Genomic DNA, 27147 nt, shown 5'->3' on the forward strand with positions numbered 1-27147 from the left:
AGGTGGCACCATAAATACAGTGTGGAGTCTGGAGTCAGGAAGACCTGAGTTCAAATTCAGCCCCATACATTTAATAGCTTACCTTACTTAATAGGACCTACCTCTCAGGATTATTGTGAGGATTAAATGAGGTAATATTTGTAAAGTGCTTTATGAACCTTAAAGTACCACATAAATGCTAGCTGCCGTCATCATCATCATGGATTTTAGATGTGAATGTCTTATCTCGAAAGGAAACTATATAATGTATAACATAATTGTATAACCTCTTCCTGCTTCTTTTGTGCCCCACTGCAACCTCTCTTGTAGTCTGTTTGCCTCAGTTTCTTCAATTGTAAAATGGGGTTAATAATAGCACCTACCTTGTAGAGTTGTCCTGAGAATCAACTGAGATATTTACAAAGTGCTCAGTATGATGCCTGGCACGTAGTAAGTGCTTAATAAACACTTTTTCAATTTCCATTCCTTTCCTTTTCTCTGATGCACCTCATACGCTATAATAGATGCACACTGAATATCTGTTGGTTGGTTGATTGGGGAAAATGTTCTAGATGCTCCAAATAAGCCCTATTTCCTCTAATGGAAAAAAAAAAGCATTTTATGCTCTGACTGGGTGAATTAAGGCAAAGGGGATTTGCAGGTATCTAAAAGCAAACAAAGGGCAGCTAGGTGGTGCAGTATATAGAGCACCAGACCAGAGTCTGGAAGATTCATCTTCACAAGTTCAAATCCAACCTACACACTTACTAGCTATATGACCTTGGACAAGTCATTTAGCCTCATTTGCCTCAGTTTCCTCATCTGTAAAATGAATTGGAAAAGGAAATGGCAAACCACTCCAGTATCTCTGCCGAGAAAACCCCCAATGGGGTCATGAATCAGACACAACTGAAAAGTGACTGAAAAGGCAAATAAATTAAAAATATTCATAGGACAGCCCTTCCACATTACGATTATTATCAAATAATATTGATAATTATTAAATACTATTTATTTTACAATAATTATTTACTAATTGTCAATCAAATGACTATAAAATAATGACTAACACTTAAAGAGGCTAATAAATGCCCATTCTCTTCAAACGACAACTAGACAACGGAAATGAGAAGCAGCTTTGATAAAGTGACAAACGCACTGGCTCTGGAATCAGGGGATCTGGGTTCAAATCCAACTACTGACACTTATCTCTGTGACTCTGGGCAAATCATTTCCTTTCTTTGCTCGGCTCCTTCCATTTGTAAATGAAGGAGTTGGCCTAGAAGATCTCTAAGATTCCTTCTAGCTCTAAAGCCTATGATATCTGACAAACACTTGTACTCAGACCTCTGTGCCCAGACGCATGCATCTAATAGGAAATCCTAGTAAGTAGTAATTAAATTGACAGTAACATAAGATTTAAAAGTCAAGAGGGACTTCGGAGTCTAACCCATTTCCCTAACTGAAAGAACACAACTGACAAACTCTTGTCTAAATCTAATGCAAGATTTACAAAAAAGGGGCAGCTAGGTGGCGCAGTGGATAGAGCACCAGCCCTGGAGTCAGGAGGACCTGAGTTCAAATCCAGCCTCAGACCAAACACTTGACACTTACTAGCTGTGTGACCATGGGTAAGTCATTTAACCCCACTGCCTAGCCAAAAAATAAATAAATGAATGAATAATAAAATGACCTGACCAAAAAAAATTTTTTTTTATCTACACACACACACACACACACACACACACACACACACACACACACACACACACACACAGAGATTGTAGATCACAGAAATTAAGTCCTCGAAGGGTCCTTAAAGATTGGCTGACTTGAACCCTTTAATTTATAGCTGCAGAAAAATGGCTAAGAAACAAGGCAACTTGTCCCTGTGTCCCATAGAGAGTTCTGAACCCAGATCTCTTTCCTCTCAGTCTAATGGACTTTCTATTACATCAACCTACCTTTTCTATTTGGGGTGGGGTAGGGAAGGTACTTTTTAAGACCCACATGTCTTTTCATGTACAGATTCCTTTCCTTAACTTTGTAGCAAAGACTGATTTACAAGGAAACTGTTTTTAGCTTCAGGATGGGTTCTTCTCCCTCTTTTTCACCATTGACTTTATTCCTCCATCTTGTTCCACATTCCTTTCCAGTTTATCTTGAGTGTGGTATAAATCTTTGTGGTTAACCACACTATTAAAACTTAACACAATGCAAAGTGTCACAAGTGTCTTCAGCTATTGTTACCAATCATGTGGGTAACAGATGCATGTGCTTAGAAATGGAAAGAACTACCCACTCTGTGGGACATGAGATAAGTGAAGAGATTAAAAAACCCCACTGATGCATCCAAAGGTTCTCTCAAACTCGCACTCATACGAGGGTGTTGCAAGGCAGAATGAGATTTGGCACTGAAACGAATGCCTCGCTAAGACCAGGCCCATGTTTTGCTGGATCCACAAGAAGTTACCAAACAATCGTGTGTACTTAATTATTATCTAATGCTCTATAAAATATTCATGAATTTGATGGAATATTTAAAAACAAAATTCTTAAACTTTAAAACACCACAAAAATTATATACGAATATATTGTTAAAGCGGCTTAGAATAAATGTCAAGAAATGTTATTTTAAGCCCTCAACAATTAAAGATGGAACTTTGCTCTTTACCACCTAGGTGACCCTGGATGGGTCACTTCGCATGTGTGAAGATGGAAACACGTAAATAGCTTGAGTTATGCTGTGGTGGCTCACGTGTCCAAAAATAGGAAAAAAGGAGGGGAAAATGTTAAGCCCACAAAAATGAAGATGAGATGTAAGCATCTGAGTCAGCCAGAACAAGGAAACACGCAGTCCTAGAAACAGTGCTGGGTTTGTCATGCGAGGACCTAGGTGCTACTACCTGCTACTTTTATGGCTTTATCTCTAGGCCTGTTTGAAATGAAAGGGTTGGACTAAAAGATTTTTATGGTCCATTCTAGCTCCAAAAACTCTATGACTGTATTACGTATTGAATTATGGTGCATTGCCATCGACGCTAGGAGCTAGGACTGTGGGCGGCAGTGAAGGGTGGAGAGGACAGAAGGAAAGGAGAAGGGATGGAGTGATGGGGAGAGGGAAGAAAGAAGGGAAGAAGCAGAAGGAATTAAATGCTCAGCATGTGACAGGAGTCAGGAACATGCTTAAGTTAGTTTGGGGGTGGAGGGTGGAGCATTAGACTAAAGTCAGCAATGAATCTGGTTGTCCAAAAGCACATGTGAACTGAAGATCAGCCCGAAACAGTTGAAGAGGGGAAGCAGGTGGGTAAATAGGAGACACGGCCTACAGGATTAAAAATGAATCACACCAGACAGGAAGAGAAAAAGTGGAAAACAAAGTACACCATGAAAAGGATGAGTAAACAGGTCAGCAGGAAGAGTAATGGTTTTGAGGACCCGACACTAAGGACAACTTGAGTCTAAGAAAACTTCTCATTTTAGCCAGGAAGCTTCTTGTATACTTTTTTTTGGGGGGTGGGGTGGGGTGGCAGCGATGAGACTGGGTCTCCCTGTCTTGCCTAGGCTGGAAGTACAGCAGCCACTCAGGCTCAATCCCAGTGCTGAAAGTCACTTAAGCTTTGACCAGCTCCATTTCTGAGCTAGGCCAATTGGGCCCTCTTACAGGAGATCACCATATTGGTGCGGGATTGAGTAAGGACACCCAAAGGGCTCTAATCCTGCTGCAGCTCAGAGCTCTTGCACTCAGGTGACCCACTAGCCTCAGATTCCCACCTCCCCCACCCATAGCTGGGATTACAGGTGTGTACCACATGCCCAGCCTTTTACGTGAAAAGGGAGCTAAAATTAAGATTTGGATGGTCTACTGCTACAATTGGAAGCAAATAAGTGGGGGTCTAGTTGGAGCAAAAGTGTGTGAAGACAAGTAACAAAACACTACTAGATTTGGATGGGAATATGGGACACTTTCATAAAGCAATTTAAACTTGAATAAAAGTGCAGGACGAAGTCTCTTCCAAACTGCAGTTCTGTCATGTGACTGTATGTTATGAATCATAAGGCAAAAACTGATCAATGTCCAAAATGCCTACATGCAAACAGGCTGGACCAATGATCCAGAGATGCTAAGGGTCAGGGAGATGAGCAAAATGTTTCAATTTTCTAAAAATGGCAGAAATGAGTCAGGGAAGTTAAAGGCTGCCTAGGGAGCCTGCCACTGATCCTCAGAAAACTCCTAGGACAGAATGGGCAAATGGGGATTAGAGTGATAAATGACCTTTGAGGTCCCTTCCAATTCTAGACCGATGACCCTATGATTAAACGGATAATTTGTGAGCTCTGAGGGAAGCAGTGATTTCCAGGAGTCAAGCCGAACTAACCTCATCTCCTTTTATTTGCAAGTTTTCCAGATGACTACATTAGGCAAATGCTATGGAGACCTACATCTGGAATTCAGCAGGGTTATCTAAAGAAGATTCTCCCATGATATCCCCCATGGGCGATGTGGACAAAGTGCAGATTCACAGCACAGATAACAAGGTGGTCACATCAAGATAATGATTGAATGAACAAAAACACATTTATTAAGCACATGCTATGTGACAGACACTGTGCTAAGCAATGGAGCAACAAATACAAAAGACAACAGTCCCTACCCTCACGGAGCTTACATTCTAACAGGGGAGGACAACACAGAGAAGAGAGTGAAGTCAGGGGAGTTGCGGAGACAGCGAGTGCAGCCACAGAGCAGTCACAGGACTGAGGTGTGCTTTCCAGGCACAGTGGTGTTGGTTTATTTTATTACTGGAGTGGGGGGGGGGGGGGCGTGCGCGGGGAAGGCGGCACTCGCATAGCCGCAGCATGAAGGTAAGCAGGAAAGAGAAGAGCAGGGATTTGAGTCGGGCTAGAAATGGTGACGTCTCACCAATCTGAAGCCCGGCACCCAGGGTGGATGCTGACATGCTGGGGCAGAGGTGATGGCTGAAGCACAGGACCGTGGCGTGAAGGTGGCCGGGTTACAGCAGCGAGGGGCCCTGATTCAGGCTAGAGCAAGCGGGAGCCTGGGGCCCCAAAGCAGAAGGTGGAGGGCCAGGTTGGAGCCGCAGGCTGACACACAGGAGCATGACATGGAGATGGCCGGCTAACAGCAGCAGGGGGGGGGGTCTGAGTCAGGCTAGACAGGGTGAGGTTTCACCAACCAGAAACCCAAGGACCCATGACGGGAGCTGAAGCACTGGGCTGAAGGTGGAGGCTGGAGCATAACTGATCCTCAGAAAAGTTCTAGAATGAATTATTAAATGGATAATTTGTGAGCACTTAGGGAAGCAGGCATCACTAGGAGTTAACATGAGTTCACTTAGGCATGCCAGATTAACCTCATTCACGATGGTTCACAGGGTCACTAGATTAGTGTATTAGGTCAATGCCGTGAAGACACACATCTGGATGTCCTCAAGGTGACCTCTGTAGGCAAGATGGAGAAGTGCAGACAATAGGGTGAGATGACCAAATCCAGGTAGGGTATCAATGTCCATCTGGATGGAAGTCTCAGCGAGTCAATAAACATTTATTAAGCATTAATTCTATGTCAGGCACTGTGCTAAGCACTGGGGACACAAAGAAAGAAAAAGATAGCCTCTGCCCTCCAGAAGCCCACTATCCAATGGAATAGGACATATACGAAAATGAGATAAACCCTACATATGTGTGCATCTCTCTCTCCCCCCACCCATATGTGTGTGTGTATATATATGTATATGTACATGTACATGTACATGTATATGTATATGTATATGTATGTGTATATGAAGTAGATGGAGTAGAATCTCAAAGGCAAAGGCCCTAGCAGTTGGGAAAGCAGCCGGAAGCCAAGGACACTTAGCGGCGAGTGAAAGGAGAGCATTCCAGGCATAGGGAACATCTAGTGGAAAAGCCTGAAGACAAGAGGTGGAGGGTGTGAAAGGAACAGCACGAAGGCTTCCTCATTAGACTGAGCTCCTGGAGGGCAGGGGTTGTTTTTGCCTGTCTTTGTATCCCCAGCACTTAGCACAGCTTCTGGCAAACAGCAGATGCTTACAACAGGCTTATTCATCAGCTGATGAGGTTGGTGTGGGTGGGCTGCAGAGTGCACGGAGTATAAGAAAATGAGGAAAATGGGAACTGGCCAGGTTGTGAAGAACTTTAATGCAAAAGACATATGTCTGATCCTGGAGGTGACAGGAGGTGAATGAGGATGGACTGGGGATGGGCACTGACCAATTACTGCCAGAGTCCAGGTGAGTGGTGATGTCAGCCTACACCAGAGCGGAGGCTTGGTGAATAGAAAAAAGGAGACACATAACAGAGGTGTTGTGAAGATCAAAATGCCACAATTTGGCCACGTCATGGGGGGGGGGAAGGGAGAGTGAGAGTGAGGAGCTGCAGGTGACATGGGGTTTGAACCTGGGCTCCTGGGATCACTGTGGTACACTTGAGAGGGACAGGAAAACAGAGAAGGTAGAAACAGGAATTGAGAGAATTGGGGGGGGGGGCGCGCCACAGAGGGCCGGAAAGCATGCAGACCAATGATTCTATCAGCTGTGGAGTTTGATACATCTATAGGATACCCAGTCTGAGAGGTCCAAATAAGGAACTATCATTGACCCTATTGTGTTGAACACTTTTATCAATGACTAAAGAGACAGATAAACTACTTATCAAATTTGTGAATTGCGTGAAAGTGAAAGGGATAGCTGGCATGTTGGATAACATTTCATCCCTTTGGCCCAGTCTACTAACTGGATTAAATTACATGGTAATCAATCGATGTCAAGTCCTGCACTCATGTTTAAATGCATCAAACACTCCACCAAAACAGGATGGAGGAAATGGAGTTACACACTAGCTCATGAGAAAATGAACTGGGCTTTCAGTTCATCGCAAGCTCAATCACTCCAAAGTGACGTGATAGACAACAAAAAAGCCCAGCTGATCTCTGGCTATGTTAACAGAGGTGAAGTGTCCAGAAAAAGGGACTCGATCGTTCCATTCTAGTCAAATCAACCCACATTTCCTCCACATTGTACTAGACTCTATGTTGGTGAAACCACCTTGGAACATCATGTTTCTTTCTGGGGACCATGTTCTAAACCAAGGAAAACACTTGTACAGAAGGCTATACGGGAGGATACTGATGAGGAAACTCCAAACCACATCAGAATGGGTATCCGCAGAAAGAGCTAGGAATGGTTAGCCTGGAGAAGAGAACACCTGGTGGATGGGGCAACAATTGTTACCTTTGATACTGGAAGTGCTGCCATGTAAAGGAGAGGGTAAGGCTTATCCTGGGTGGGTTAAGTGGGCAGAACTTGGGCCAGTGATAGAAGGCGGTCAGTCCAGAGAACAACTCAACAGCAATTAAGAGTCTCACCCAAATGAAATGGATCTGCTCGTCAGGCGGTGAGTTCACTGCCCTAAAGTATCCAAGCTGAAGCTGGCTGAGCACTTGTTGGAGATGCTGTAGAGAGGATTCATGCACAGGGCAATGAGTTGGTTTAGATGAGCCCTCAAGTCATCCCCAAGTCTAGAATTCTATTTATTTGGGCCATGAGGGCAACAAGAAGGTGATTCTCCACCACCTGAGGCAGCACTGTTGGACTGTCAGGACAAAGAGTAGCCACACAGAAGGGACAATCCCAGTAGAGGAGTCCTCACCTGGACCAGTAGATAAACCAACTGGCCTCAATTATGGCAAGAACAACATGGAGGTCAATGACTAAGGACTTAGCCAGAGTTAGAACATGGAGTAAAATCCTCATCAAGGATACACTAAAGGGAGAAAGGGTCTGAGGCCCAAGGGCAAAAGATCTGAAATGAGGAAGAGGAGACAGAATATCAGGTTGAAAGGCCTGGACTGGGGAGGATTAGGTAAGAGAAGAAGACAGAAGCATAAGAGAGAGGAAGGGCAACCATGTAGCATGTGATAGGTAGACTGTAGGCTGCCTGGGACCTGCTGGGAGATAAGATCCTTGGGAGTCAGCAGGGCTCGACAATGTTAAGGATCCAAATGGATACAAAACCCTTAGTGGGATAGATTCAGTGTGATTTATCTTTTGATTTTTGCAAAATAAGAATTTGGCTAAAAACAGAGGACTTGTGGACTTCATTATGAAGTCGTTAGAAACCCACCAACCCCACCACGACCCACACCCTCCTTTATAATGCACCCACTTCCAATGGGGAGAGGACATACTTGATTCGCGGCTGAGTGGTCAGTCACCGGCGCCAGCTGGACATACTGGACCTGGATATCACTTCCCTGGAGAGATGAACCATCGACTCCCGCGGCAGCTGGATCAGCAGAGGCTAGTGCTATCAACTGAGCACCTTGTAACACCTGCAAAAACAGCCCCAGAGGACAAACTGTAAATAACCACCACTTCTGAGGCCAAGCACTACCTACAGGTAACAACGAAATATGAAAGGGAAGACCACTAATGATATGAAATAACAACCTCTTTAAGCAAAAAGATTTCATTTTAATTCCAATAAACACCTAGAGTACGGTCACAGTTTACTCCATGGCAGCTCAACAGTGCTGAACACCCTTCAATCATTAGGTGCTGCACAAGACTGTTAAAGACACAGTCCTGCCCTTCAGTTATTCCTCTCCTCCCTGGCAGCATGCCAATTATGGCCCTCTTATCATCTTCATTTGTCACTGGTTGTTTCTCATTTTTGTTTTCCTGGAGGAAATCTGAACTCATCTGAATCTTCACTGAAAGAGTTAATATTCAGCACACCTGGAACCATTTATTTTTCTTGTTGTCCCATTACACAACAGAATACCGCATTCCAAAAACAGCACTGCTAAGCAATGTAATTAAATGATCCCAGGGGATGATGCTAAATAGTTTCAGGTTCAATTGCATTTCTTAAATTACTTTTAAATGATATGGGATTGGTATATAGTTAAAAGAAAATAAAACGCATACATACACAGCCCCAAACTGTTCTGCTATACAACCTGCCTCCACTACCAGACACGCACACAAACTCCCATTGCTGTCAAAGGTATTAAACCCACATATCATACAGAGAAAGGATAAACGACATTTAAAGCTTTATGGAAAAAACACAAGGCCAGGACTTCGAAAAAAGACAAGCGGTAAGTCAAAGCATGTTCATGGAAAGCTCATGGTACAGATGATGTAGTACTGTGTGGCTATGTGCAAAGTAATATAAAAGAGCCAAGCTGGTTTTAGTTCCCAAAAGCTTCCAAACTACACTGTCAACGATGCATGGAACATACATGTGGTGAATTCAAAACATTAAGAAAAGAACTTGTATATAGTATTTTCTTTTGAAACCTTTTAAAAGTGACAAGGTCATATTTTAAATCTATGGGAAAGGGGTGGGGGTATAAGTTTAGTGACTACTGAGACCTCATTAAGAGGCGGCCACCTGGGCTATTAGAGGCTCTCTGTAAGGAAACCTGTAGCATCTTGGTACTTAGAACCTACCATGCTGTTCAGAGGGGAAGAAAGAAAAAGAAAAAAGGAGTTAAGAGAAAATGTGTTGAATTTCAAGGAGCTCACAGTCTAGTTGGGGAGATAAGACACAAAAAAGGTAAAATAATAGCAGAGAGAGACATAGGGACTGGAAGGCTAAGGACCATTAGTGATAATTCTACTAGGAATATCCTAATTAAGTCATATGGCCAATGGATGCTGTGAACTTGAATGAGAGAGGGAGTACTCTATGGCCTAAAGCCTTTTGTGAAGGTTTAGTAAGGGAGGAGGAAGGGAGGGGGGTGGTCTATGATAAAAGATAGATCAAAAATCTGTAGAAAAACATAATAGCAGTTTGGAGAAATGTGGCTCAGTGAGTAGTGGGCCATTTCAGAAATGTGCCCTTGAACACACATAGTTTGTGTTGCTGTCCTTATTTAAGTAAACGTACTTTGGATCAGAAAAATTTCATTGCTTTGGGAACTTGATGTAAAAATATGCAAATGTCTGCCCAGCACAGACTGTATCCGTTATAATACAAAACAATATATGTGGAAAATTATTCCTGCTCCAAAGGCAGGAGCTGGAAGTGCCTGAATCTCCAGGGGTTTTCCTTTGCTCTTATTCTACAGCCAGTTCTTCAAAACTCTCACTAAAAAACGGTCCCTGGGAGACTCTCCTCCAATCCCCACAGGAATGGTTCTGTTGGGGAATCTCTAGGAGCATACAATGATGTAGGGAGGTCCCCGACGCAGCAGCAAAATACAACGGCAGGAACACAGTGCAGAATTCTAGCATGGCTGGGGATGTGCACAGACGCAGCCACACAGGGCAAAGGAAGAGGACCAAACATCCACAAACAAGGCTAAAGGAGGTCCGCCTGCCGAGGCTGAGCGTGCCTGGGCAACCTAGGTGAAGCAAGAGGTAGGGGGCGGGTGTTGGGGCGGTTGTTTGCCCCTCATTCTCGAAGAGGACCATGACATCAGGAAGGCGATGCCATGACCTGCAAGTGAATTAGATTTAAGTGAGGCAGGGCTGTGCAAAGTCAGCAGCCTCACTTTCTCCTCCAGAGCCCAGTGGCAAGGTATAGATCAGGACAACTGGAGATGGCCCTGGATGCCAGAGGGGACAGAGGGAGGGAAGGAGGAAGGGAGGAAGAGAGGAAGGAAGGGGTCTCACTTATCAGAGCTAGGGGTAGCCAAGGGAAGAGTTACAATTCCAGTGGGATGGGGGTGGTCACAAAGAAAGAAGTAAGTGGGAGGACTGAGATAGGGTTGGGAGGGCTGCTGTCAGTACATTTTATCTTTAAATGGCATATATAATCATATCTAAATTTGCATTAGTTTAAAACTTTTTTTTCCCCCTCTGAGTTCGGTATGTAGGGGGGCTGATTTTTTTTTTCTATTCAGAAAGATCCAACTGACACACATTCTGATCTAGTGCACAAGTTCACAATCACACATCCTATGCTGACTTGCATAATTCCTGAAAAAGCTGCCACCAGAAAGCGAGAAAAAAACTGTTTTCAGTTTCAACTTTTTTTTTTCTTCTGCTCACAAGTATGTAAACACACTGTAACTGGCCTGGAAATGATAGTGCCTCATCCTGAGCTGTCAGTCAGTGCATGGCTGCTCTCTGTCCTAATTGCACTAACGCAAGGAGGTCAGCTGGTCAGTCAGCAATAACTAAGTAACGGCAGCACCTCTGGAAAGAGGGAAAGATGCCTTTCCCTGCCCTGGATGGGTTTACCTTTAAAATATATTTGAAAATGTTATTTAAAAGGAAGATGAAATCCAGTGCAAACTAACACAGGCATAAATCTCTCTACAGTTGCTGAAATGACCTAAATCACAGTGGGTTTAGTACCATAATCTAAGGCAAAGTCATTGGAACCAATCTGAAAGCCCAGGACATTTGGACTGGGAGAAAGGATACAAAGCCAGCAGGGATTACAACATTTTTGTTCTAACCCAGAATTGAACAGAGCCGCTAGGGAAGACCAGAAAGGCCCGTACAACACCACTGCCTAACAGGACGGCTTTTCAACCTCATTCCCTTAAGCCAAATGAAAGCAGCAGCAATCAGAAAGTATCTAGGGGGTTGGGGGTGGGAGAAGAAAGGAAGTCTTCCTTTCACCCTCAAATCTCTCTTGCTCTAGAATGCCCAGTATTTCAAAACAGACCTTTCTTGCTTTGTTTGAAGACTCTCTCTTGAGCCAGCTTTGAACTTAACATTCTTTTTTTAAAATTGTTGCTAAGAATATTTATATTCATTAAAAAGAAAATGGACACTGAACGCACTTAAAATGGACAAGCAGAAAAACACTGTCAGGTACTCAAATGAATGTCTCATTAAAAACCAAAGAATTGTTTGTTTTTAAAATGTCTTTTTCTTTCTTTTTGGCTACATGAATTCCAGCCAGTTTATCTCAGTTTGGAACGAAGAAGACAAGCATTCTACGTGCAGGCAGACAGCAAGCATTTATGCGCTGCAGAGTTTAACAGAAGGAGCCTGGGGACACAAGAGTCAGAAGACAGGGGCCTAGCCTTGGCTCTAACCCAAACACCTGAATGGAGAGATAGAACATCAGGTCCCCGGCTTGGTAATAACATCCTTTGCCCTACCCACCACTCACCTCTTTGATGAGATCAGTCCATCAACAAGCCAGACAATGGAGATACAAAAGACAAACAACGAAAACAATCCCTCTAAAGGCAAACAACCTGCACATTTAGGAGTATATGCAGAAAAAACACAGAGAACAAATACAGGGACTGGGGCAGGTCATGAAACACTGGAAAAACACTGTGCAAAGTTGAAAATGCTATACCAACAAAAGACGTTACTGAGTTGTACCACTGCCAGCAATTTCTTCAATAAACCAGGATTTTTTTGTGTGTGCCCTTTCTAACTATAAAAGGCAGAAAGATAGAAATCTCACATACGAATAAAATGATCTTGGTGTCCAAGTTTAAAATTGATGGAGATGTGATTGAGACGTAATTATGAATAATAATTACAATAAGTTCCTATGTGATGTATGTTTCTAGCAATGACTAGTGTTCCATTGGTATCCAATGTCTTGGAGCAACTGCTATGCCAACATTACTATTCTTCAAAAACCAGCTAATACCAAAGTTCTGAAAATTACTCTTCAGCAAGAAAGATGTAGCCCAACTCCACCTCCCAGCACACAAAGTGTACATTTTCAATGACCTGTGATAAAACTGCATGGAAATCCAGAAGATCAAGCCCTTTAAAAATGGCCAACATTTTAGTTTAGTTCTTTTTTTTTTGTTGTTAAAGAAAATACCAATAATAGTGGCTTTTTTCATTACCAGGTGATATTGTAGAACTATATTGATTCAAGGGAATGGTTTAAATTTGTTTTTAGTAATTTTTTTGATAAATAGGTCTGTTTTAAAACCATGATGTCCCAGTCACTTTTTAATCTACAAAAAGATGTCGACATTGAGAAACTAATGACAAGCTTCATTCAAGAAGAATGTACACACAGGGCACACATGGAGTGCTTGGGGGAAGGGGGCTGATGGAGTGGATTCTCCTGCTGGAATTCACTAACAACAGCGTCCATCTTTGAAGCTGAGGTGGCAACCACCTGAGTTACATGAATTACTTACTATAAGGTAAGGTTAAAGGGAAATCAGAAACATGAGAGCTCCACTTGGGATGAATTTACCTTTACCAAGAATTTGTTCTAAGAGTAGCAGAGGACACAGTTTGGGTGGAACGTGTACTCAGAATAATGGGTCAAATGCTATCCTTCTATTACTCAGGCATGCCTCTTATTGACCTCAGTCCAAATTTTCCAGTGAGAATAGATGTGTGCAGTTGGAAAATCTTACATGAAGGACTTACACCCTTTTAAGTCACTGCTCAATACTGCTATCAAAAAAAAAAAGGGTACATGTACTTAAAACGCACCAACAGGCAAACACTGTCAGGTACTCAGACAAGTGTCTTATTAAAAACCAAATAATCATTGGTTTTTTAAATGTCCACATGAGGGAGTGGGTCAGTGACTACAAAGGTAAAATTAACATGATATTCACTAGGATTCAGAAAAGTCACAGAAAATTCTATCCTGGGTCTAAGTATCTCTTAATGGCTTGTCCACCAGCAGCCTGGCATAGTCTTCCATTCTCATCCCTCCATTAGTAGAGGAACTCAGAAGTGGTGGAAAGACTCAAATAATTAAATACTTGTCATCAACATTCATTCACCCAGATTCCCCAAGTTAGGAAGCTGAAAATGACTTAACGACAGATAGTATTTACTCAAAGAGTCCTCGATCTATATTGATCATCTATGGACCGAGTCCTATTTCTAATAGACTCCACAGGACGACATGAATCCTTGGTGTTAGTGCCAACCACCACCAACTTTTCATGGCTCCTAAAACACCCAAGGACAGGAGAAAGACTGAACCTGTGATTTCACTGACATTGGGAACTACTGATAAGGAAACTCTCTCTAACAATACAGACCTCCACTTTATCTGCAACTTAAAACCCCGAGAAGTTGTCTAGGACAGGTAAGCTGACTTACTCGATGTTGCAAAGCTAGTACTTGTCAGAAGTGTAACTCAAAGCCAGGTCCTCCTGACTCTCTAAAGCCAGTTCTCCAACCAAAAACTCAAGTCTTTCTCAAAGAGAATATTCACTTTTACGCGTCCCCTTCTCCAGTTTCTACCAGTGCCACTGCTCCCAACAAGGCCCTTTTCCCAATGTACAACAACATCACCGCCTTTCAGTGTGAGAAGGAATACTGGGGGGACCATACAGTCCAAGGACATCTTTTTCCAGAAGAGGAAAAAAGAGGCCATGAAAGACTGTTACTCAAGACCTCAGAGCCTCTATTAGTGAGAAAGGCACCATGAGAACCCAGCTCTCTTGACTCCCAGTTCAGTACTCTTTCCAATTCAATTTGACAAATATTGATTAAATACCTACTGTATATAAAGCACTACATCACACACTCTCTCTAACTCAAGTCAACAAACATTTATTAGGAACCTACTACGTGCCAGACGCCGTGCTAATCTCTGGAGATACAAAGAAAGACCACCCACAAAAAAATCCCTGTTCTCAAGGAGTTCACAGTTTAAGGAGGGGGAGGAAACACATAAAAATAAGCACGTGCAAATAAGATACAGACAAGTCAAATTAGAGATAATCACATAGCATAAAGAGGAGAAGGCGGGAATTTAGCTAAGACTTAAAGGAAGCCAAGGAAGCCAAGAGGTGAAAATGAGAAGGTAGAGAACTGCAGGCCTGGGGCACAGCCAGTGCAAATGCCCAGAGTCAGGAGATGGAAGGTCTCGTGCAAGAAACAACAGGAGGACCACATGCTATTTCTAGGTCTAACCATCCTCTTTCGAAGCTGGTACACTAATGGTTTTTGTCTGCCATCATATGTGAACATTGGCCATCCTCAGACAGTGTCCTTCAGTCCACTGTTCTCCAGCTCTCCTATGTTCTTCTGAGATGCACATAACCCAAAATGTTCCAAGTAACAATTAAATTGAAATGTTACTTTAGAAAACATAGAACAAATACATAATACTTGTGGACAAATTTGTTCTCATGCCTACTATATTTCATTTTGGAACTGTTTAGTAAAGAAACATATTAAAGAGTTATATTACATTTTATGGCATGGAAAGTTGTCATCAACTCCCCATTATTCACAATGATGGGAGGGACAAGAGCATGAACAATCCAAACTTTACAATGCAGTGGTGGCAGGTTTTTTTGTTTTGTTTTGTTTCTTTGCGGTCTCATTGGAAAAGACTAGGAATTAGGGTTCCAAAAATTTGAGTTCACTAGATATTGTTTCAGGTGGTTTCCTCATTCTTCTCTTATGCTATCTCTCAAAGACCTACAGAAAATAGGAAATTAAAAGATATTATCTAATAAAAAACCCCATGAGGTAGAGATCTAACTGATCTACCCCCCAAGTCCCCCCAAAAAAGAAAACCACAATAGGAATAACAAACAAATTTTCAAAAACCTGAGGTGTTGTCCTGACTCTGAACAGGTTAAGCAACTGAAGATCTGTACTAAGGGCATAAGAAATGTCCATTTCTACAGTTATCCATTTGGTAGAGGAATGAACAACAAAGGTCAACTTAGTTATTAACTTTTCTTGCAGTTTCTTGGCAGATATCAGCTGAAAAACAGCAGTGCCAAGTTGTAGAGGATGGCAAGATTAGAGCTTTGATGCTTTGCCGGAGAAGGGGAAGTGCTCTGGCTCTCTGAAGATCTGGTCGGTGTGGCACACCCATGACAGTTTGGCTAACTCTTCCTCCCTGTGTCCTACAACACAAGGGCCACTCATTCCCAATTCCTTCCCTGCTGGCACTGCTCCTCTTAGGAAGCCTTGAGAGTTCCAGGCTTTTGTCAGGCCAAATGAATGGACAAAAAATATGTTTTAAAATGGAATGAGCAGGTTCTACTGCAGTGCACAAGGTAGTCAGTTACATTTTTAATAACTCATCCAAGTCAAAGAGGAAATGATGACTTAAAAAAAAAAACTCTAACCTCCTAAGTAAAGCAAAGATAGAATGACTTAAGAGACTGAAAAACTTTGATCAAACTGTTGACTGATGAGATTGAAATATCAATGAATTAATGAGCACTTATAACTAGCTTACTTCATGCCAAGTGTGGCACCAATAGCACACATGCAAAAGTGAGGCTTGAATCTCACCCCTCACAGAGCTGATACTCTCCTGGCAGAACACAACGTGTTCACAGATAAGTAAATACAGGACACATATAAAATAAACACAAAAGTGAGGCTGGTAAGGGGATGGTGACAGACACTAACCACTGCAAAGGAGGTGAAGGAAGTGGCCACTTAGCTGAACACAGAAGAGAATTCCAAGGAACAGCTGAGGAAGAGAAGCATGGGGACCACCTGTCTGATGGGAGGGGGAAGATGAAATTCCATGCATCTGCCTGGAATCTAGAGGGTGTAAAAGAGAGTAATGTGTAACAAGCTTGGAAAGGTAGGCTAGAGCCTATCTAGAAAGACTCTAAAGTCAACATTTGTATTTCATCCTACACAGAATGCGGAGCTCCTTGAACATGGTCAGATCTGCATTTTAGGAATGTCAGTTTGGCAGCTGGGTCATGGACAGATTAGAAAAAGGAGAGATTGAGTTCAGGGACACTAATTAGGAAGCTACTGATGAGAGGTGACAAGAATGGTTTATAAAAGGGCAAACAACTAAAGAAGAAGAAAAATTATTTTCCAAAAAAGAATCAAATAAGGCTATTGTATATACTCCTTAGGATAGGAATCCTGTCTGATTTATCTTTGTATCTCTCTCAGAACCTAATGTAATACATTGCAGAGAAAAGGCAATGAAAGTCTATTTTATTATTAATGTTAAGATACCAAATTATTTCACTTACAAAGTAGAAATAAATACATTCTAAAATGCATTTAAAATAGCTTTAGGATACTTTAAATATGTTTGTTGTTCAAACTGAAAAATAAAACTTTTATCCACACTGATGAAAACAGAAAATTCCAAGATTTCACATCTTTACAGTAATTTTATTCAGGGTAATTTTTACTTTTGTCTTTGGCTGACTTTCCTAGGATTTCTGGGGCAGGGGGAGAGGGGGGAAGAGGAAACTTATGGCTAGCTAATGCCAACAGAATGAATACCCTGGCACATGGCGCTTTACTGGAAAAGCCTCAAGAACTAGCTTAGCTGCATTACAAACCATCAAGTTGGGCACAGGGTGATAAAGTTTTGGTCAGAACCAATTTTTTTGGGGGGTGGGGTGGGGCAAGGCAATCAGGGTTAAGTGACTTGCCCAGGGTCACACAGCTAGTAAGTGTCATGTGTCTGAAGCTGATCTGAATTCAGGTCCTCCTGCCTACAGGGCAGGTGCTCTATCCACTGTACCACCTAGCTGCCCCAGAACCATTTGTTTTTTAATTTTTAAATTTCTTTACTTTTAATTTATGAAATAAAAAAGCATTTCCAAAACACAGCAGAATAATAAACGATGATTGCATATGACATTGCAAATCTATTATGTACAATTTCTTATTACCTTTAAATATATATTTATCATTAATGCTTTTTCTGTTCTTCCCTCCCTACCCTCACCCTACAGATGCCTACCATTCTTGAAGACCACTCTAGCTGTAGAAGGCAAGTATCCACACTGATGAAATCAGAGATCCATGAAGTGGGTATATTGAACTAAATATTTGGTTAAGAACAGGAGCTTCTCACTTTCTGGCCTTCTCAAAAGAGATATTTGTGAGGTGCCTGGCACACAGTAGACACTTAATAAATGCTTGCTCCTGGGGCAGCTAGGTGGTGTAGTGGATAGAGCACTGGCCCTGAAGTCAGGAGGACCTGAGTTCAAATCTGGCCTCAGACCAAACACTTAACACTAACTAGCTGTATGACCCTGGGCAAGTCACTTAACCCCAATTGCCTAAAAAAATTTAAAATTAAAATTAAAAAATTAAAAATAAGCAAATGCTTGTTCCCTTCCCCTCCTCTAATCCTCTTCCACTGTTGCCAAATGTCTGAACTACAGAATATAGCTTCTCTTGCAATGGAATAAATTAATTAAGGCAGCAACCATATTTGAGAGGAGAATCACAAAAATACTCTTCCTTTTCTTTAGACATAAATATCACTTTTAGAGTGGTTAGGCTAACCCAAACCATACTTACTGTTCGTTCAATTATAGGTCTCTGAGAAGACATATGACATGTTGATTCTGAAAATTGCTGATAGATACATAAGATCATCATAAAAGAATCTGAGGAAGGTCTTTCATACAGTCACATGCTTAGTTTGGTTTTCTGATACCGTTTGGGGTTATGCATCATAAAACTGGGCTGAAAGACAATATCCTAATTGTCCAGCCATACACTAAAATAATTATAATAATATTAATAATGATACAGTACTCTCTAAATGGTTAGATGGCATGTTTTCTCAGAACTGCCTGAGGCATGCTTACAAATTCATGTTCACAACATTTTGGTAAATTAGAAAAGGAAATTTGGAGATTTGGAAGGAGAAATGGAAACAGAGTGAGGTTATGTGACCAGCCCATGTCACATGGTGGATTCGTGGAACCTATACCAATTCTATTAACTCTCTGTTTTCTTGTCCCCAAGCAAAAGAAAAGTGCTGTTAAGACTGCTTTAAGATATGGTAAGTACTCTAAAGTGATTACTGCATATTGCGCCGAAAAGCAAAGACAAGTATCATAAAGAACACAACCTTTCAACACACAGTGTCAGTCAGAGCAGCGGATTCCCCTTAAAAGGTGGACTCTTGCCTCGTGCCCTCTCCTCAACATTACGGTATTCTTCACAGACTTACTCAACCGAGCATGTACTGAATGCCTGCTCTATCTGGTGGCTGCAGTTGTTCAGGTGCTCTTGGTAAAGGCACTGGAGTGGTTTGCCATTGCCTGAGCCAATGGACCCAGGCACTGTGCTGGGAATACAAATACAAAACTGAAAGTCCCTGCCCTCACCGAGCTTCCATTCTTAGGATGAGGGGGGTAGAAAGTACCTAAGAAAGATGCAACATGGTCACAGTCAAGTCAATGCAGTATAAAACAACACAAATCTATTTTCCAGAATTTTCATTAGAATTATTAAAATGTTACCCTTTTAAATGGAGTACTAATACATAACACAAGCAAAGTTTAAAATATAGCCTAGATTTTCCTAATGTTTTCCTCTTTTACACATTATTGGGGGGAGGGTGTTGCACTTAGAAATAATGCAAACTCCTTCCCATTCTTTTCTTATCCTCCAATACAAACAATTTCAGTCATTAGCCCTTATTTTGCTCTCATCACCTAGAACAGGAGAGGAAGGGGCAGGAAGCCATAACAACTTTTCCTCTTGTATCTTCCAAAACCACTTGCACAGACATTTCCAAATTCTATACTACTCACATGATGTCCTCAATTGATTCCTTCTGAACATGTAAATGGAATTTTCTAGATAACATATTCATAAAAAACAACACAAGTTCTGGGTCGTCACCACAAAAGTTTTCATGAAGAAATGTTGCTTTCAATGTGCTTTCTGTTGAAGTGATCTTTAAAGGCAATGATTAAAGTAGTACTGGGTTCATGCTATCCCATCTTACTTAGCTATCTGGCTTTCTTTGTTGTTCTTAGACTTAATGTATTTTCCTACAGTTAAAAAAAAAAAGCAACAGCAACCACAAGAAATCTCGCTCTGCCCAAGTATTCATGTCATTGCACTTCACGGTGTATCCACTATTCCGGCCATTACTAGGGACTATTCGGTTGATTCCCTTTTCTGTGTTCCCTCATTGTGGAGGAAAGACAAGTAGTCTTCTTGTCCTTTCTGAGTTTAGCTTTAGAGATTTTTTAAATCTCCTTTTCATGTCTATGATACATATTAAGAATCTATTTTGTCTAAAAGAAGTGTTAAAAGGGTGGGTTGGGGCCATTTTTGGCCACTTAGGAGTACCCAGTTAGGGGTCCCCGAGAGATTAGGATGCATTAAAAAGATGGTGGTGCAATTAACTGCCAGGCTATTCCACTTTATTTTACTCCCTTAATCCCAAACCTCCCTACTGCTGACATAAACTAGTGAAAAGTTTCTATTTCCCCCCTGTTTATGCAAAAAGAGATAGTCTCAGACCCAGAAGCAACTAGAAAATTACCTGAAATATTCTGTCTCGGACTTTCTGGGTCTCTCTTTCTCTCCTCTCCTCTCTTGTCTCTGTCTGTCTCTCTCATTCCCTCTCTCCCCCTCACATGGCCCTCCACACCACCTCCTAAATATCATTGACAAATATCACAGTATTAGCAAAGTAATACCATTCACTATTTAGGAATCATAAGATGGGAAAGGTGGGGAGGGCAAGGAAGACGCCCAATGCTAGTGAAAGGAAAAATTTTATTTTAAAATCGGTTTTTTAAAAAAGGCAATTTAAGTCTGAAGACAAGAGGACAGCTATCAGTTCCAATGACTCAGAAAGCTGTGTTCAATCATGAGACAGATGTTTAAGACCATCTGTCCATCATTATGAAGGGAATATGATTTTTTTTTTGCAATAGAGGCAAAAGTTATAAACCCACTCAAAATAACATGTTTTGTTTCTTTGAAATTAAGTAAATGAGACCAACAAATCCATTCCCTGGAAGAAGAGACTAAGATTTATTTTCCCAAATGAATGCATTACTTCTAGTTTCCTGATAGAACAATGTTCAAAGGAGGAGGAGAGAACACTGGATACAAGAAGGAAGCTTTGTTTTACAGTTCAGGGGTACTATACTTACTAGGATGCCTATGCTACTGATGAAGAAACTGAGGCTCAGAAATACAAAACACTTGGCCTAGGATTACAAATAGAGGAATATTTTTAACCTGAATCTTCTGACTCATTATCTTCCCCCACAAACACTCCCTTCTTTCTACCTTCCCAATTACTGTTGAAAGCACCAACACCCTCCCAGTTACACTGGCTCACAGCGTTGGTGTCATGTTCCACTCCTCATTCTCTCTCCCCATCACCCCCCAATCCTACCATTTCTAACCCTCGTTGTCTCTCCTCTGACACTGTTATGACCCTGGTGCAGGCCAGTTAAACTGCAGTATTCATCCAGCTGATCGTCCTGCCTCAGGGCTCTTCCCACTCACTCCAGGCTCTCCTCTGTTTGGCCATCAGACCCACTGACCGTGTCACCTCCCCATTCAATAAGCTCCAGTTGCTCCCTATTACCTCTGGGATCAAATATAAAATCCTGTTTTGCTTTTAAAGCCCTTCCTTCATCACCTTTCCATCTTTTTACACCTTACTCCCCTCCACACACTCTGTGATCCAATACTCCGTCACTTGGGGTCACTCACAAACAACATTCCGCCTCCTGACTCTGGCCACTGTCACTGGGGACACCCTATGCCTGCAATGCTGTTCCTCCTCATCTCCCCCTTCAAGTCTCAGCTAAGATGTCTTCACCTTGAAGACATCTTTCCTGGCGCCCCTTCATGCTACTACTTTCTCTCTTCAATTATCTCCCACTGATGCTGTATCTGTCTTGTCTGTACAGAATGATGTACATGCTGCTTCCTTCTTTGGACTGTAAGCTCCCTGAGGGCAGAGGTGAGCTTTACTTTTCCTTGCATCCGCAGCACTCAGTGTAGCGCCTGGAATGTTCCTGGCATGTTGCCTTGGGAGCTACCTTTCTGTTACTCAGAACAGCAATTGGCAAGGATCACACTGTAACAGCGGCTGATGCAAGTTTAAAGCCTGAGGACGAACAAGGATTGTGAGGTCAAAATTACGATAACTGCTACTGCTACCTCATCACGTCTTAAAGTTTATGAAAGGCTTTACGTACATTATAACATTTGAAAAGAGACTATTAGGCCAAGGGAGAGATGGTGAACATAAAATGTTGGGCTCAAGATGTCAACGAGACTTACGAACCTGGAGCAGTGAAGTCAGGGTAAGATGACAATGTATGCATGCCGGAAAAAGAAATGCATACAAGACAGCAGTTACAACCGGAAGGGACTTCCCCCTCCCCCCCCCACACGTGGAGTCCCTTGTAGCTGGGCGGACCCCACAAGGGCAGCCAAGCGGCCACTGTGGTTTGCAGTGCTTTCAGATCTTTCTTAAAAGCTGTCAAAAAAAACCCTTGGCCCTCATCTGTTTATTTCAGAGCTCTCTGGCTCACTCCATGAGGATGCCAAGGCTCACTGGCACATTTCTTCAAGTCAGTGAAGGCAAGACATTCAGTCTTCCTTTCTCTTCACGAACATGACTATAAGAGTGTGGGGTTTGCCGCTGTATAGACCTGTCCTGTCACTGCAACCAGACTAAGCTCTGAAGCTCTCAACTCCATTCTTTTACTGAACCTTGAAAAGGCTCAGGTACTGATGCTAATGTGTCTTTTAAGAGGAAACGACTGACTATTGAATCCAACCTCCCTAAAGACGAGTGAGTGGAGAAAAAACGTGACAGTAGATACGGTTCTAAGTACAGGGAGAGGTGAAATATAAGATCATTTTGACAACATTTTAGCAATTTTTTAAACCAGAAATGGGAAGCAGAAATAGGCTTAAAGTTAACTTCCTGAGTAATATTCAACATCCACAGCACAATGAGAAACGACAATCCTGATCTTAAAACACTGGAACAACCTGAAGTTGCTTTTGAATCCTAAGAAAAACCTGAACCTGTTTGGTGGTTTTGGTCACTCACAGAGAGATATCATCATTAGCTAGGATATATGACCAAGCGCAATTCCCTTTTCTGTCACCTCGGAGCTTCCAACAGAATTGGGAAGGAAGACCAAGAGAAAAAACAAATCAGAACAAATCAGGCCATGTTTACAATAAAAATCTGCAGGAATCTGAGTCATATCCTATCTCCCAGCACAGACTGCAGTCTCTGGTACTTCTGAAGCGCCTTCTTAGAGGGATGCCACAATTCTGTGTTTCTAGTGGTTCAGACAGCTGGGAATCCTGGAAGCTATATGACCATTCGGTGCATATGGCCCCACCTTGTCTGCAGAGATATCACAAGATACTCTGTCTGATGCCAGGCAGAAATAAAAATGGACTGTCTGATGGTCTCCTGATTTAGCAGAAGATATTTTCTTCCAGACAGGTACAATCCTGCTCAGCAACCCCCAGGAGGAGGCAGAAGGAGGGAAGGGAAGATGGTAGAAGGAGGGAAAGGGAGACAGCTGAAGGAGGGAAGGGGAGATGGCAGATGGGTTCAAAGAGGTGAGGCAGAATCCTGATGGTAGTACATGCACTTGGGTAGAGAAATCCTCCCAGTCGTTCTCAGTGAACAATACTTGAGAGGAGGCTGAGGGGGGGAGGTAAATCCCAAAAGTCAATCCAGCTGAGGAAGCAACAGGCAGGATGGAGCCAGAGCAACCAGGAGGGAGGTAAGGATATGAGGCAGCTGTACCGGATGGGGTGACATACAAAGGATCGATCAGGCAGGGGACAAACTAGGCAAACCCAGGAGGACAAAGTGGTGACAATGGCACAGAATGGGGTTGGGGAGTCTGCGGCCTCGAGGCCACATGTAACCTTCTAGGTCCTTGGGTGCAGCCTTGTGACTGAGTCAAAGTTTTACAGAACATAGGCCACAGGTTCCCCAGCCCTGGTATAGAACATTCTTGGTGGAGCCCACAGAGGACAGCGACATGTCGGGATGGGACCTGGGGGAAAGCATCTTCCCAAGACTGATGAAGAGGCAGCCCAGCCCTAGGCATGACTGGGCCAAAGACACCTCACTAAGGGTCACACAGCTACCTACTGCTAGAGCCCAGGCCTCCTGATGTCTGCTGCAGTGCTTCTTCCCCTACAACCATCAATGAATCAACCAATCATCCTGGTATGTATTAGGCATTCATTACTAAGCCAGCCCTGTAACTGGTGCTGGCATACCAACACAACGAACGGACTTATCTTTATTCCCAAGAAGCCAACATTCTAAACATGCAAACCCCGAAGACACGGGATCTTATTTTATCTGGCTTCACCAAATACACCGTCCAAGTGGACCCACAACTTTAGGAGGAAATACTATTGCAAGGTTGCAAGTTAGCCTCCTTCGAATTCAATTCATCAAGGCCCACACTGGGCATTGTGCTAGCCCCTGGGGATGTGCAGACAAAAATGATGAGGAAACTAGGGAGGCACATTAAGGTTACCTGGGAGAACCTTACAGACAATCTTCATTCCATATACCGCCCTCTAAACTGCTAGACCAAAACGCTTTGGAAAATCCAAACCAAACCCATTTCTCCTATGATGAAGACCAAAATGAGAAGAATGTTTTTAGAGGACATTATAATTATCTGTATTATTTATTTGTAGAAATAAAAGTCATGCCTATCATCTGCTTTTGCTTCCAGCATACATTTAACCTAGACATAGTCTATAATGTCTATTTTCAGGTTCCTTCAATGTTCCCAGGCTAACAAGTAGAGGAATTCAGGAAATATAAACCACAGATGTGAGGTTAATGACAGAAATCTAATGAAAAATGCCAATTTTGGGCTATTATGGTTGGCATGGGTAGGATAAACCATAGGCTATTATTGTATTTAAACCATATGCCCCTTCAAAAGAATGGCAACATGGTGGAAAACTCCTGAAAGGGATTGGACGGGCCTACTTCTTGTGTGCTACTGATTATACCCGTCTTTCAATATACTTCAAATGTTTTATAAGTTGCTTCTCCTTAACCAACATTTGTCCCATCACCTTTGGAGGATCAAGGCATGCCTCGTTTACCAGCTATGTGTCATTTAAAAGACATGAAAAGTGACAAGGATCTAGACTGGGTGCCAAAATGAAATGGAAGCTGCCACGTGAAAAAGACATGATACAACCACAAGAGTTCAATGGCAGGAATGCAACAGCAATGATCATGTGCCAATGATATATTCACAGAATCTCACGTTAGTAGTGTACAAATGGGGAAATGAGAAAGTCTGGTGTTCTCAGGGATGGAACAACTCTTCCTTTAATTGCCTAGAAATCCTCTTAAATTATATGCCCCTCAAAAGAAGGGAAGCTTGTTGGAAAACTCCTTAAATGGATTCCCCCCCCCAAAAAAAAATTCCATCTCTCCTTCCAAAGCTACTGTTCCTGGCCTACTGTATCAGGCAGACAGAAGCAGAGAGATGTTACATGACATAATTGAGAATGCTGATGTAAACTGAACATATCCAAGAGAATTGAGAGTTATTTAGCTGTGAATACACTTGACGCAAATGAAACATAAACCTGCCAGCTCTTATTTTCATAGTAAAAAAATCATGAAATAATCTTTAGAAAATTGTAGTGTAACAATAAGTACATTCGCTTCTTCACATTCTTCATCAGAATGCTGTATATAATCTTTCTTTCTATCATTAGATTTCAAGAAGGAACTTCAGAGGTGGTCAATTAGCACTACACTCTCATTTCATACATGAGACAAGAGAAGTAAAGGGACTTGGCCATGGGATTCTAGCTCAGAACCTTTGACCCCAAATCTAGTGCTCTTATGAATTCATCTACTTTTTTTTTATATCTTACTTTGTCTATTTTTTTTAAATCACCTTTATAAATCTTCCCCTGTTATCTTTCCCTCTCACCCCTCCCAGAAAGCCATTGATAGAACAAAGCATTTTTATTAATTTACTTTTAAGTGGAAATAAAAGACAAAATACCTTTCATTTAGGAGTTATTCAACTCTGTACAGGAGAAAAGTGAACTGACAGAGCTGAAATACTGAAGTCTCAACATTCTCACAGCCTTTTAGTTACCACCATTGGGAATACCTCATATAATAATGGGTGGGGGACATGGGGAATGGAACCATTTTCAGTACCAAGTAGGTAACCTTGCTAAGGGCAGCTAGGTGGTGTAGCAGATAGAGTGCCAGGCCTGAAATCTGGAAGACTCACCTTCCTGAGTTCAAATCTAGCCTTAGACACTTAACTAGCTGCATGATGCTAGGCAAGTCACTTACCCCTGATTGCTTCAGCTCCTCATCTGTAAAGTGAGTGGGAGAAGGAAATGGCAAACCACTCCAGCGTCTCTGCCAAGAAAACCCTACGTGGGGTCACAAAGAGTCAGATATGACTGAAACAACTGAATAATAACAAAGGTAACCTTGATGCTTATTGAAACAGCCCAAGCCAGGGGTGTCTGTCTAGAATGTGAGACCTTTTAACTCTGATACCGGAAACTTCCCACAGAAAGGGGGGAAAAAAGACTAATTTCCTCTAGTGCCAAGGCCAGTGTAAGGTGCGTGGCCATTGTCCCTATAAAGACTTCTCCAGACATTTTACTAAAATAGCAAGGAGGGCTTAGTTGAGAAAATCATGCATACAACTCTCAAGCAGGGGGCTCTGACAGAACAGCAGAGGCAGCAGAGGGGGCACTTCAGAGGACTTGACCAAAACAATGGAAACAGTATGAATAAGTAAAAATCACAGAGGCAGATGTGTATTCTATGCAGAGGTGTACAATACTGCATACGTTTTATGATTTTTTTTTCAATATATTGATCAGTCTTGCTGATTTTTTTTTCTTTTTCTTTTTTTCTTAAAATAATTAGTCTTGGTCATATGGGATGGTTCCCTTAGATGGGACAGGGATGAAGGAGAAGGGGAAATTTCAGCAACCGAAAAATAAGGTATCAAAACAAAATGTTAAATTTGCTTTATCAGCAAATGTAAGTGAATCACAAGGAAACCTCCTCAATTGCCCACCAAATTGGGGCAAAGTTATTGGCTTTCACAAGGCATATAATTACCAACCAGAGAGTGAGGTGGAAATGTAATAGTATGATTACAATTATATAGAAGAAAAATAATCTTAAATTCTGTCCCCAAAATTTAAGGGGAGAAAGAGGCACAAATATGCAAAGGATGGAAATACAGGAGCCAATATGTTACAGTAATTTAATGTTACATGCTGTTCTTTAGGTCTGGGTAATGCTCAGTGGGGGCCACATAAGCACTCTTCCAAACGGAAGATTTTGTAAGCAAGAAACACTATAGAAAAGGTATCACTTATTGCACACTGCAGTTGTAAATTTGGGGGCACTGGCAATGACCACGCCTGACCTTTGCTCTGTGTTTTCTGTTTACCACAG

General features: G+C 42.1%; 1 protein-coding gene across 12 annotated transcripts in view; it reads right to left on the reverse strand.

Moving 5' to 3' along the window:
* The window catches only part of BANP (BTG3 associated nuclear protein), a 254133-nt gene that overhangs the window by 5044 nt on the left and 221942 nt on the right, over positions 1-27147 (reverse strand). For 9 of the 12 annotated variants that reach the window (XM_078149392.1, XM_078149386.1, XM_078149389.1 and 6 more), the window contains 2 exons: positions 8210-8353; positions 1734-7474 (listed from right to left, as the gene is read on the reverse strand). In XM_078149392.1, the coding sequence (XP_078005518.1) occupies positions 7250-7474; positions 8210-8353 (369 nt within the window). In that variant the 3' untranslated portion in view covers positions 1734-7249. Of the gene's footprint in view, positions 1-1733; positions 7475-8209; positions 8354-27147 lie in introns of those variants that run through there. The other 3 variants (XM_020989193.2, XM_020989198.2, XR_013484520.1) reach the window with 2 other exon arrangements.

Source organism: Phascolarctos cinereus, unplaced genomic scaffold (assembly GCF_003287225.1).
Source record: "Phascolarctos cinereus isolate Bilbo 61053 unplaced genomic scaffold, phaCin_HiC Scaffold_2;HRSCAF=192, whole genome shotgun sequence".
Classification (NCBI taxonomy): Eukaryota; Metazoa; Chordata; class Mammalia; order Diprotodontia; family Phascolarctidae; genus Phascolarctos; species Phascolarctos cinereus.